The sequence below is a fragment of the Dermacentor andersoni genome, chromosome 6 (genome assembly GCF_023375885.2).
Source record: "Dermacentor andersoni chromosome 6, qqDerAnde1_hic_scaffold, whole genome shotgun sequence".
Classification (NCBI taxonomy): Eukaryota; Metazoa; Arthropoda; class Arachnida; order Ixodida; family Ixodidae; genus Dermacentor; species Dermacentor andersoni.
In genome coordinates this window covers 12783307-12797489 of record NC_092819.1, presented here as the reverse complement: position 1 = coordinate 12797489, position 14183 = coordinate 12783307, and the positions used below count along the sequence as shown (strand labels likewise).

The 14183-nt window shown below is 46.0% G+C and overlaps 1 protein-coding gene across 5 annotated transcripts in view; it reads right to left on the bottom strand.

The window, feature by feature from the left end:
* The window catches only part of LOC126521232 (kynureninase-like), a 57329-nt gene continuing 43146 nt past the window's right edge, over positions 1 to 14183 (bottom strand). For 4 of the 5 annotated variants that reach the window (XM_055065853.2, XM_055065852.2, XM_050169877.3 and 1 more), the window contains 3 exons: positions 4933 to 5018; positions 3495 to 3728; positions 1 to 442 (listed from right to left, as the gene is read on the bottom strand). In XM_055065853.2, coding sequence (XP_054921828.1) covers positions 311 to 442; positions 3495 to 3728; positions 4933 to 5018 — 452 coding nt within the window. In that variant the 3' untranslated portion in view covers positions 1 to 310. The remainder of the gene's footprint in view (positions 443 to 3494; positions 3729 to 4932; positions 5019 to 14183) is intronic. The other variant, XM_055065855.1, reaches the window with a different exon arrangement.

Below are 14183 nucleotides of genomic sequence, written 5' to 3'. Positions count from 1 at the left end.
TGTTCTGTTGCAACCAGTTTTATTGAAATGCAGTTTTAGCACACCTGTTAATCCACATGGTGTAACAGTGGCACCTCTTGCTTTCATGTTTTTTGGAAGATTCAAAGCCCAATCAAGCACTGAACTGCTTGTGCAGATCAGTGCGACTCCAGTGGACGGAAATGAACCACTGTACCACAGTGCCTATACTGTCACCTTTCGTTCAATTCACCACAAGTTTCGTAAGGTCAAAATCGAACATCCTTAGGTCAGAATTCACCGTTCTCACAAGGACTTTATAAAAAACTACAGTTCATGCCAAGAGCCATGATCAAGAGGTTTTCTTCAAAGGAAAGTTGGCACAGATCTCTCTCAATGCTTGGATGCAGTTGTAGACATCTTCATAAGTGTTGTACATAGGCATGGGAGCGAGCCGGACAACTGAGGGCATTCTCAGATCGCACTGAAATAAACAAAGCACATAAGTTCCTATAGAAACATCACTGAATAAGGGACAGAGCGCTGTACTTACTCTTTTTTTTTAAAGGGGTAATAACAGCACTAATTAAAACCGCAGAAACTATTATGTGCAATGTCAGTTCTGTTGAAACCTCAATAGGCTCCTGACTAGGTTTGGGCATTGTAAAGAAATAAGCTTGGTGTATAGACCATGTGGTGACATGTCTGCACTATATTACCCATATGCACATTGCAAAAACAGCTCATAATTCAAATGAAAGCCCATGCACCCTTATTCTGAAAGCAGTCTCTCCCCAAAAGCAAAGATGATGCTTCAGCGTTCACATCTACATTGCATGTATCATTTGCAGCACACAAATAGCCAGAAGCAATACGAATGACCCAGGGATTCCCACGATATGCAGGGTGCAATAAGCGTCGACGATAATGAACCACACATTTTTTCATAAGATTTTTTGTTTTTGTTTAATCAGTGTCGAAATAAAGCTATTTATTCTGTTACACAGCAAAAAAGCATGGGAGGGAGGGATCACAAAGGAAGAAGGAGGTAGGACTCGTGACGTAAATGTGATGTGGGTCCTTTGGTTCGATATCAGAGTAGGCAATGGAGGCATGTTTTACACAGCTCAAAGTGATTGGCAAGAGCCTCTGGCCATGTGGAGAGTAGGTTGTTTCCTCACATCATGCGACATGCCATTTGTTTTTATGTGCACTATTATTTTTTAAATGTTTATTATTATTTTCTTTTCATTTTATTGCAGTAGAATGCTCTTTTCAATGGCAATTAACAACTCCCATTGTATAACAACATAGAAAAAATATCCACTGGGACCTGGTGAAGGGTCCTTTAAAACCACGTGTCCAGAGGCAATAAGTAAAGATCCACTCACATTAAAAACAATAAAGGCAAACATTAGTTTAAGTTAGCATGATAGCCCAAGACAGATTTCCACAAGGCTTCCAAGTAAATGCACCTATCATGTAGTGGCTTGCCAGCACTGCATTTAACCTCCACCTCAGAAAGGAGGTGGCAGTGCATAAAAACACGATACAAAGGAAAAAGTGGAGACCACAAATGCTGTGGCATTTGCAGCATTTATGTCTACCACATTTTGTTCGTTGTGTTTTTCAGGGTGTCTACCAAGTTGACATTTCCAAATTCCCTGAGTTTTCAAGGTTCTCCCCGAGTGCATTTGCGAAATTCTCTGAGTAATGCAGAACTATGTTTTATATCAAGGCGGGCTGAAACCATATCGTCCGATACTGTCACTCTCTAGTAAGCATATGAAAAAAATTTAAGAAAAAAACGACTTAATCCAATTTGAATGCTAAGGAGTAGTGTTTATGTTATTCAAAAAGAGAATAGAAGGGAGGGGGTTAGTAAAATGCACAGCAAATAAGATGTCTTCGAAAAAATTGCAAATCGCGCCGGACATTTTCAAATACGAATAAAAGGGAGATGCATACAGAAGCAAATATTTTTGAATATGAGCTATTTCTATCAATTCATAGCAAGCTCAGTGGTATAAGGCCCGAACTTTGTCACAATTGACATTATCTGTCAACAGCTCGTAAATCAGTCTCGACTGTCCTGACTTACTCTCAGCCCATGCACAACACCTCACTGTGTTTCACTGCGTTAAAGAGTTTATTTTGGTTTGGATGAGGGACACTTGCATCTTGGCATCAGCCAACACTTTGTTTTTTGAGCTCAAGCTTCTTCAAAAGGGCGTCAGCACGTTTCCTTTCCCGTCCTTTCCTCAATGTGTAGGTTCTTTCTGTTCTCGTCCTCCTTCCGCCGCTCGTTCGCCCCACGGACCATTTGAAGCATCTTCTTGGTCAGTTGTACAAAGTTTGATTTTTCTAATTGCCTAGGGGCAGTGAAAACGTCAGAAAAATCAGCCAGCTGGAAAAGTGAATGCATGTCTTTTACTGCTCTTCAGGGCTAAGACTGCCACAGGCACATTCAAAAAAGCTCTGAAGGCTTGTCGGTACACGTATTAGGCATATCGGTGCTCGTACTGTGACAGGAGATACCGGGTGCACGCGTGTATAATTAAGGAATACATGCTGTGTCCCGTGGCAATAGCCCCTTCCCACACTTGTAATGCTTCACTGCAGTACTTTTGTGTATGCTTCACCAAGTAACATTTCTGTACAGAGGCAAAGCTGACTTTTGGAAACTGGCATTATGCAATGCACCCTGCTTTCCAAGCTTCTAAGCCAATCGCGAGGACCACAAAGACGAAGTTGCGGAGTCGGTGCCATTGGTGACAGCAGCGAATTCTTTCAATTACAACATTGCACCCAACGACAAGAAGCTTAATAGCAAACGTCAAAGCAGCTAGGTGTAGCATTGCTGTAGTGGTGGCTATGGCTGCCAGCGGATCTGCGTGCGAGAGCGCCGGTTCGAGGCGGCGAGGTAATCAAAATGGTAGCGGTGGTGGCTTTGATTAATGCCCTTTTGGACCTGGAGTCATGGCAAAAAGTCCGGAAAATTGGATGGCAAAGGGTTCTTGCGTCCGAAATTTCAGACGTTCTGATACATTGACTCTATGGGGTACGGGGTGGTGCCGCGAAGCCATCAAAATTATCGGGCATCCGGAAAGTCGGTTGTTGACTGTGCACTGGTAACTCCTCCAACTGACGACAGGGCATCAAAGACGATTCATTACGATTCCTGTCTGTTACTCGAGCCAGCATTACTGCGACTTTCGACCCTTTCGATAAAATTACAGCTAATTTTCCTTGATAGAGGCACTAATTCCCCAATTTTTCCAGACTACTCAAAATCCCTGAGAATTCCCGGTTTTTCCAGTTGGTAGACACCCTATTTTTGTATGCTGCCCCCCCACCTCCTTTACAATGTGCCAACTTGCCCAATTATTCATATCACTGGATCTCCACCTCATGGGTGCTGGCAAGCAACCACAAGACTTACGACACAGGTAGGTGTGTGTGCGAGATGTGATGAAGTGCCAGAAGCTGATCTGTCAAAGAACAGTGTGCAGAAGATCTGCAACAGAGACACTCACAAGAATTCCTCTGCGCTGTAGCTCTTGGTGTGTGAACTTGGGCTCTTCAGCAAGATGTATGCTGAGCTGGGAACCCCTTTTTGTTGTGTCAGATGGTGTGAGAATGTGAAACGGTTGTGTTCTGTCTGTAATGTCGTGGCTGGCACCCAGGTCATCAATCATGAGAAGCTCAAAGTAACCAGTGAGCAGAAATTGCTTGTGCAGGCGGTCAGATTCCTTGACTTCTGCAAACATCTGTTGAACATTAAAAAAATAATAATAATAAAAGGGGGGGGGGAGCCAGAGACACAGGGATTACCCATCAAGTTCATAATTACACCAGTTAATTATGCCAGCCATTTTCTTAAATTCTGTCGCAGTACAATTTCCTTGTGCTCCTCTTCGTGAACTTACTGTGAAAAACAACTATGTTTTGCATAAAAGTCCACAACCTCTAGAGTATACAATCACCTCGCTAATGCTTTCTTACTACCCTACAATAAAAGGAATCAGCTGTTAAGTTTCTTGTGCACTTTTATCACTCGAGGCAGCTACTAGGACATGTCTAGCAGGACATTGCCAAACCAGCCAACCTGCTGGTTTGGCTGTGTCCACTCCCTAGCAAAGGGCATGTGCACGCCTAAAGCGACAAAAAGGACTGCACAACTTTTGGTCACATTGCTCTGGTGTCACGAGTTGTCAGTGATATGACAACTGCATGTCAAAATTCACCATACTTAGCAGCCATCAGCAAACCAGGTTAACTGTTCATCTATTTGGCTCATTTCAGCATCAGCTTGCTTTCATGCATTCAGCATTATGTTCAGAAAGAGAACCAGATAAGTAGTCAACTAATCCAAAGTAATTATGCTGCAGTTTTTATACGAGCTCAAAGTGAAGCATGCTCACGTATAATATTAATCAGGTTACCAACATCAGGAACAGATGCTATTTTAAAATGAATCCTTTTGAACGTGTGAAATAGAATGTGCTTTAATGTACCTCATCCAAAAATTGAGTATTTGTTTCTTCAAGCATACATAGATGGCAAAGAGCTTTACAAATTGCATGCAGTGTTTGTAGGCAATGCAGAATGTAATGGCATCCAACAAAATCATTATTTTGCCAATATTTATCAACAATTCTGTTATTTATGTGTGTAGTATTACACTGCATTTGCTGTAAATGCAGTGTGTACAGTCATAAGTGTTTACAGAATGATTTCCTGATTACACACAAATCAAAGAATTACTGATAAAGGACTGCAAAATAATAATTTTGTTGGATCCCATTATATGTTACCTACAGGATTTTCAGATATAAGCTAGGTATATGAATTATATATATATATATATATATATATATATATAGGAACAAACAAAAAGTTTTCAAATCTATCTTTCCTCTGCTATAATCACTAGATAAAACATTTATGCTGCTTCTTTCATTTCCAGGTTACCTCCAGGCTTGCCATTACTGTTGCAATTAGAAGAGGTGGTCCATTGGAGAGCTTGAAGACATCTGCTGACAGACATGGATCAAATTCTGGAACGAAACCACAATGATGATTAGAGAGAGAGAATAGAAAAATTTATTTACAGAAAGACAGAGACATCTACTTGAGCTATAGCTTGACCTGGCCGGCTACTCTGCCACAATGATCACGTATTAGCACACAGGTGCATACCTAAAGGTGTTAGGTGTTACCTTAAGTAAGCCCCATGCTTGATCCAAGCTGCAAGGCAAGAATGAAATTCTTGGTGCTTAGTGTGAGACCACAGATGTAAGTCAACATGTGGATCCAATGCTGAGTGAGTGAGCCCCAGCAAGTCCAGATGGGTGCAAATGTGAGTTCAAGTGATCCAGAACTAATGCTAGAGATATGAATTTTCTTCCTGGTTGTTTGCTGCAATGCCCATGACCTTGAATCATCTGTGGATGTAGGCACTTACGAACTATATAGTGTCTTGTCACTTAACACAGCCATCTCTGCTGCTTCATTATGTCGCTTTTTGAATGTTTGGCCTCCTCAGTGCAATGATTTTGGGCTTTTTGGCTCCACACAGCATTTAGATTGCATGACTTCAGCTTGTGGATACTTTTTCTGTTTAACATACACATTGGGTAATTTAACGAAACTTGTAAATTGTTGCAATGCATAGACTACTACATATAACAGTTTTAAGCAAAAAACCAACATATACTACCATATACTACTACATATACTATACTATATCATTGCCTATATCGAACAGTTGAAAATCCCCTTGGGAATCCCATGCAAAAGTATAGCGCTATTGTTCGCGTATATAGAACTCCCGTGCACCGGCATATCGATGTATCGAACTCGGTGCTGAGTTGCGCACCGGCAAGTGCGCTTCTCCCACCATACCCCACCCCAGCAAGTGCGCTTCTCCCATCGCATCCCACCCCCGCAAGTGCGCTTCTCCTCACGAAGCTCTCGCGATGTTCCCGAGGTCTCACGCGCGCCGCCCCGCACTCTGAGAAAGGGGCGTGTGGGTAAAAGGGACGTGAGGAGGACCACTTGGAGTGTGATTGGGTGTGAAAGGGAAGCGGGAGGGAGAAACCACGCTGACCGCAGGCGCCTGTTTCCTGTGTTTTGGTTGGTGACACCGCTGGCACAGCGAGACGAACGAGGTCAGTGCAGCTTGGGCTTGTGGTAGTGCGGAGACATGGAGTGGTGCGTCTTTCGATTCACTTTGTTCCTTTTATTCATGAGGCCAACGCGAAGGCTTGAGACTCGTGTGGTGCAGTGAGTTTTTCTTTCCACTTTTGGCACGTGTTCCGGAGCCATGGCCACGAAAAAACACAAGAATTTGGATTTTTCAACAACGGCGGACATCATTCGACGGGTGGAGGCTGGCAAGAAAAAGTCGTCGGTCGCCGCGGCGTTTGGAATTCCTCGCAACACCCTGAGTACGATCCTCAAGAACAAAGCCGATGTTAAGCTGAAGGCAGTGCAGTCCAGTTGCCTTGGAGCGTGTCGTGTGCGCGTCCCAACCTTTGACAAGGTCGAGAGGGCATTGTACGCCTGGTTTTTGGAGACACGTGCCAAGAACATACCTGTTGACGGCTCAATGCTCGTGGAGAAGGCGAAATGGTTTGGAGAACAAAGCTTCACTGGTGGCACTGGTTGGCATGCTGGTGCAAGCTGTAGTGGATCGCGCTGATGCGGAGATTGTGGCTGACATCATGGTGACGAGGACGCTGACTCGAGCAGCGGCGAAGCTTCCGACGAAGAGGACCAACCACCATGCACTGCAGCTGAACTTGCATCAGCTTTCAGCGCCATTCGCCGCTCTTGTGGCACAATGGAAGGAGCTGGCCTTTCTCATTTGGACACTGTCAAAAGCTTGAGGACAGCTTAATGAACTTGATGGTGCAGAAGAAAAGTAAGCAAAGGTCACAGATTTTTTTTCTTCCGAAATAAAGTGCTCTGGTCATCGTGCTGTGTTTTTGTTTTCTTATGCACCTTGGAGGCACAGATCGGTAAGTTCTCGCTAGTCACGACATCGGGAAACTGCCTTGAGATGTGTGGAGTTAGAGAAGCTTTTGACATGCATATTTTATATTTCGAATTATCGATATATCGAACTATTTCGCGATCCCCTTCAAGTTCGATATATCCGGGATCAACTGTATATCACTGTTTTTTATCTGATCTTATAACATCTCTTAGTCAGGCTAGATAATTAAGGTTAATAGTTTATATTAAACCATGACCTCTTCTATAAATGTTTGACCTGCTCATGCCGGCACTCCCCCTGACGGCAGATTTGCTTTTGCTCGCCTAGTTTCTTTTAGTTCACCAAACTGCCGCCGCATGCTGTGGCACTGCAACTTACCCCAATCGCTTTGCTCTCAGTCGCTGTCTCTGCATGGTCTGCTTGTTGGGTGTGTGCTGTAGGCACTTTGTAACATTCAGAGGTGATCGTATGTCAGTTAGCGACTGCACAGTCAATGACAGCATTAGGCAGGGTGTCTACCAACCGGGAAAACTGAAGGAAAACTCAGGGAATTTGTGGTTCTATCAGGGAAAATTAGCTGTAATATTATTGAAAGGGTCCAAAGTCGAGGTAATGCTGGCTTGAGTAACAGACAGGAATCGTACTGAATCGTTTTTGACACCCTGTCGTCGGCTGGAGGAGTTGCTAGTGTACAGTCATCGACCGACTTTCCGGAGTCCCGATAATTTGGACGGCTTCGCGGCACCACCACGTACCCCATAGAGTCAATGTATCGGAACGTCAGAAATTTCGGACGTAAAAACTCTTCGCCGTCCGATCTTTCCGGAGGTTTTGCCATGACCGCAGGTCCTAAATGACATTAATCAAAGCCACCACCACTGCCATTTTGATTACCTTGCCGCCTCGAACCGGCACTATCGCACACAGACCAGCTGGCAGACGTACCCACCACTGCGACAATGCTAGACCTAGCTGCTTCGACATTCGCTATTAAGCTTCTTGCCGTTGGGTGCAGTGTTTTCATTGAAAGAATTCGCTGCTGTCAGCAATGGCACCGACTCTGCCTTTGTGGTCCTTGCGATTGGCTTAGAAGCTTGGAAAGCATGGTGCGTTGCATAAAGCCGGTTTCTGAAAGTCAGCTTTGCCTCTGTACAGAAATGTTACTTGGTGAAGCATACGCAAAAGTATTCGCATACGCAAAAGTATTCGCATACGCAAAAAAACCGGGGAATTTGGAAATGCCAACTTGGTAGACACCCTGTTAGGGTACGGCAGCAGTAACACCATTTCCTGCAGTAGTGCACTCGTGCATTCCTTTCTGCAAGTCAAGCAGGCGGCAATCAAGGATCACGACTGGATATTCTCAGCTTTTCTCCCAGCCCATCTTCATGATGAAAAATTAAATTAAATGATGGAGTTTTACGTGCCAAAACCACTTTCTGATTATGAGGCACGCCATAGTGGAGGACTCCGGAAATTTCGACCACCTGGGGTTCTTTAACGTGCGCCTAAATCTAAGTACACGGGTGTTTTCGCATTTCGCCCCCATAGAAATGCGGCCGCCGTGGCCGGGATTCGATCCTGCGACCTCGTGCTCAGCAGCCCAACACCATAGCCACTGAGCAACCACGGCGGGTCTGATGAAAAATAAAGGAACTGATGTTATTATTATTCTGTGCAGTTCCATTTGCGAATTTATCGGCTCCTAGGGCAACTTTTTGTTGCACTTGGAGCCCAGCTGATTGTAATTCTGCCAGAGTAATTGATGCCTGTGTACTTTCTTCAGATGTGATGTTGATGGGCTGTCGGTAAATTTCTGGGTGCTAGGTAGTTGGAGCTTGGATATACTTGATTAGGTTCTTAGTTGTACAGCCCACTTTTAACTGGTCGTATTGCAGACTGCATTGTTAGTGTTTGTGGGTTGCACACTAACATAACGTGTTCTGCTGGTATAACACTTTAGTTGCAGATTACTGGTTTTCCTACATTTATGAGGCTTCAAAAGTGATGTTTGCAAATGTGAACAGGAACCTTCACTACAAGTACTGGCGCTGCAATGTACCATATGTTCAGTGAATAAAACTTTGTTTGAACTGTGAGCTTGCTTCTTATTTCTATTTCTTGCAGTGCAAAATTGTTACATACACCTGCCTGCAAAAGCTTTCGAGCATGGAACTTAGAAGGAAATTAAAATTTTCATGCATCTTCAGCACTGAGCATGGAAATTATGAAAATGTGTAGCGGTCATAAGGGGACATGTCCACTGAGATTTTGACTTTGAGGGTGAATGCATTGGCTGCAGTGCAGTAAAATTTTGTTCTTTAATCTCATGCTACAGAGGCTTTTGAGGTGTCAGTACATTGCATCATACATCACCTGCACTATGTCAACCAAGAATTTAGAAAATACAGCCTTTGAACAGACATATAGTGCATTAGTAGTGGGCTCTATCATGCAGGTTAATCTAGTTTTGTGAACAGGCTGTAACATCTAAAAATGTCCAACCAGAATACGTGCCCTTTTCAATATGGAAATCTTACAAAAAGAAAAAGTTTCTCTGCGCAAGATTTTCATATGTAGAGTATAAACATTAGTCAGACTAAAATGAAGCTTGGCTGTTTCTACACATTTCCATGGATCAGTAATGCTCACAAAAATTGGTGAATTGAGTTCAGTATGTCTTCTAACGGTTTTATCTGAAGCATTCTTATGATGATGCAGGCGCAGTGATGAAAGTGCGGGAGCATCGCTGATGGGAGATATATGGCAATGACAGAAAAGCTCCATCAGTGCTCAAACGGTGGCCATTACCACAAGAACTAACAGTGTTAGGGTGTTAGGGGTCATATTGAAAACATTGTAGGCGCAAATACTCACTGTAGCACGTATTGGTACACCGACGGTTGTGTTGCATACTTTCGTCCTTAGAAAGTCACTATTACTAGGCCCTGATGCGTAAAACATGACCGTTCCGTCCTCTCGCTTTTGTCTTCCCTTGTGGACAGGATGATAAAGGTAATCTTGAAACTTGGGTTTATGCAGTAGGAATGAACAGGTCATAAAGGTAAATGACTTAGACGGACGGCTATGTATGTTGTTTGTACATGTTCTGTTTATTCATGCTGCAGAAAATCGGGTTTCAAGATCAGCGTAGTAACTATCCCATGAACGAATTATTTTTACAACAGACAGCAAGGTGCCGCTGCACAAAATGAAGCAAGGAAAGGAATATATAAGGGTTACATTTTCCAGGCCATCAATTGTACATTATTTTTGTTTGTTTTTGATACCTACGCATTCCCACTGAGAAATCGATCGTGCAACTTGGTCAGGTAGTCAACATTATTTTGGAGCCCTCCACTACGGTGCTTCTCATGGCCAGAGCATTGCTTTGAGACGTTAAACTGCGAGAATCAGTCAATTTACATGTTAGAAACCCGAAAAATAAACACAAGAAGTGCACAGCAGTGCCAGGACTGCGGTGCGCTCAATAAGTGCGACATCACATTGTCTGCTATGGGTAGTTAGTTCAGGCGGCACCTGCCAGCACCTTCGGTCTCTACACAACAGTTTTTAGGTCTGTGCGCCGCTGTATGGGTGGTGTCAGTAAGCAGGTCGGAAGTCTATAGAGGAGGTCGTGTATAAAAAAAATGATCTATTGCTATTGGGCATCACTAGGTGCATCACCTTGCAAGTGGTGATGTGAACAATTGATCTTGAATATCTTGTGACTGGTTAGCTCTAAAAAGTAAAACGTAGCTGCCCCAACTACACTTTGCAGCGTCCAAAACGTGATGCTGCACATGTCTCTGTGACGTCTTTCATAGATGCACGTAGGAGATACAAAAACCCACATGTTTTAGTAAGTGCACAAATGTACCATTAAGTGTGTGGGTACCCATGCAACACCAGCAGCGCTGCTGGAGATATTGCACGACCACTTGTTTTTAAAGCGAAGCTTTCTTTGCCTCTTCCTTCAACTTTCCTACTGCTGCTGTTGTTGCTGCTGTCGGGGGGAAGCAGAGCATGTGCATACATTACAGGAGCAAAGCAGTGAGGAAAAACTATGCGAGAAGCTCGTTTGGACTCCACCGCGTTGAATGGGCACAATGCCTTCTGGAGCTCCCTGGGCATCGCCACATTAGCCTCTTGACAGCTGTAACTATCCGTGACCCACATCAAAGCATTGCAGAAACTGCAGTGCTTCCCTTTCTACTAACATACGAGTCCAGAGGGGACGTAGACAAAGGAGGGAGAAGAAGAGGCAGTTCCGATACAAGGGAGGGGAGGTGACGTGAAAAGGCAAGGAAACCCTACTACTATACGACAGCAGTTGTGGGGAAACTGGATAAGCTTAAGTTCAAGGTACGCTACAGTACATCCCTGCTATTTCTGAAAAATAAACACTGTGCAAATATGTCAGGTGGACAACATGCACAGGGTCCAGGCGACACTACGGAAGCGGTCACATGTCAAATCAACACTTCTGCACCTGCTGCGGTAGCTTTGCGGCTATGGCATTGCTCAAAGTCGTGGATTTAATACAGACTGCAGCAGCTGCATTTTGACGGGGGATAAAATAGAACATGCATGTGCGCTTAAATTTTGGCACACGTTAAAGAAGATCACTGTGTCAAAATTAATCCGGAGTCCACCACTACGGCGTGCCTCATAATCCGATTGTGGTTTTGGCATGTAGAGCCCCATAATCCCATTCAAGTTTAAACCTTCTGCCACGATGCGATGTGCCATGTAAGGCAATGGCAATGCTCAACCCTCTCAGAGGTTATGAAATATTGCTACGGCACAATATGCGCGATCACGAAAGGCCAGCAGTGTGAAGACGACGACGACGATTAGAAGCTAGCGCGGGCTGTTGCCTCTTGGCCAAGCGCAGCGTATTTTCCTTGTAAATATATTTGTACATAGCTTTTCGTCTGCGTCTTCCTACGTAACATATCTGGTGGAGGTGGACGTTCCCTGTACCTCGTCACGGAGCTTCGCAGTGGACGGTACGTCGAGCCTTCCTTCATGGCTCCCGGCGACGACAACCCGACTCCGCCGGCTCCGACACCTGCTGCCACTTCGACGACCTACATCACTCTCCCCGCTCCCCGTGATCCTGGCGTATTCTCGGGCCAAGATGGGGAAGACGTCGATGACTGGATCAGCCTGTATGAACACGTCAGCCGCAATAACCGGTGGGACCCTACTATTATGCTCGCCAACGTAGTCTTTTACCTCGGTGGCACACCTCGAGTTTGGTATCGCACGCACGAAGATGAGCTCACCAGTTGGGATTCACTTAAGACACAGCTTCGAGACTTGTTCGGCAACCCCTACGGTCAACAACTTGCCGCGCAGAAGGCGCTTTCCGGCCGTGTGCAGACGTCAACAGAGCCCTATGTCACGTACATTCAGGACGTCTTGGCTCTGTGCCGCAAAGTTGACACCCACATGACTGAGTCAGACAAGGTTTCCCACATCCTCAAGGGCATTGCCGATGACGCCTTCAACTTGCTCGTTTGCAACAACGTAGCGACGGTGGATGCTGTTATAAGAGAGTGCCGCCGCCTGGAACTCGCCAAAAGCCGACGTATTGACCAGCAGTTTGCCCGTCTGCCCAACACCCCAGCGACATCTTCCTGTGCCGACGCTCCTCGTCCCAACAACACTGCCGATGTTACCAGGATCGTCCGGCGTGAGATCGAGGCCGCCTATCCGGCTGCCTTCGACTCCAGTCCCACCAACACATCTGCAGTCACGGTCTCACTGATCCAGGCAGTTGTCCGCCAGGAGTTTGAAAACATGGGTCTTCACACCATCTGCTCGGCCCATCGCCCTAATACCCGCCCGGCTTCTTCGATTTCGCCCCGTCCCGCATCTTCTTACCCACCACGTTTCCGCAACCCATCTGAATGGCGCACTGCTGACGACAAGCCTATTTGTTTCCACTGCCATCGAATCGGGCACATTTCTCGGCACTGTCGTAGTCGCTGGAGTTCCCCGAGCCGGCCTACTTATACTGCCTACTCTCGCCCCTCAGGTGGCCCTTCTCGTCCCTATGCCGCACGCTCCGATAATGCCGCCACTGATTCTCCTGCAACGAACCGCCCCTATTCTCGTTCGCCTTCGCCCCAACGACGACAATCTCGCTCTCCCCAGCCCCGTCGCTCCTATTCGCCGACTCCCTTCGGACGCCGCTCCCAGCCGGAAAACTAGACGATGCAGCGCCTCGAGGTGACGCTGCATTGCTCCCTACGCCGCCAAATCCTCTACTGACTTTGCCCACTCATCTGAACCTTCTTGACGTGCAAGTCGACGGTGTTTCTGTGTCTGCTCTCATAGACACTGGGGCGCATTTGTCCGTAATGAGCGCTGACCTTCGTAACCGGCTCAAGAAAATTATCACGCCCGCCACGACGCCTGTTGTCCGTGTCGCCGATGGCGGAACAGCCCCCGTAATTGGTATGTGTACCGCCCGCGTCTCCTTCGCCGATCGCTCAACAATCGTGCTATTCACAGTCATCGCCCACTGTCCCCACGACATCATCCTCGGCTTAGACTTCCTTTCCGCACATTCTGCTCTCATCGATTGTTCCGCCAGTACTCTCCGCCTTGACCTGCCTGTTCTGGATCCTGCTGAACCACACCCCAGTCGCCTCAGTTCCGCCGACTTCGTTCGCTTGCCACCTTCGGCACTGACCTACGTTGACCTAGTGTCATCCCCACCAGTCCCCGACGGTCACTACATCGCGGCTCCTATGCAAGACGTCCTCCTTACACATGGGATCACAGTACCCCATACAGTTTTATCTATTACGGCGAATTGCGTCTGCCTGCCAGTGGTCAACTTTGGCTTGACGACACAAGTGCTGCCACGTGGGATGTCTTTGGCCCAGCTTTGTTCATTCGAGGATCACTCAGTAGCATCCATTGCAGTAGACGACACTTCATCCGATACTCCTCTACCATCGCAGTCGGCAAATTGTACCATCGCTGACTTACGGAAAATGATTGCCCCCGACTTGCCCTCCGAGCACGCTCGTGAACTCTACCGCGTTCTGTTTTCCTACCACGATATTTTTGACTTTAACGATCGTCCTTTAGCCCAAACTACAGCTGTCAAACATCGCATTAATACCGGCGATGCCCCTCCTATTCATCGCCGCCCGTATCGAGTGTCACCAGCTGAGCGTCAAGTTATTCACGCAGAAGTTCG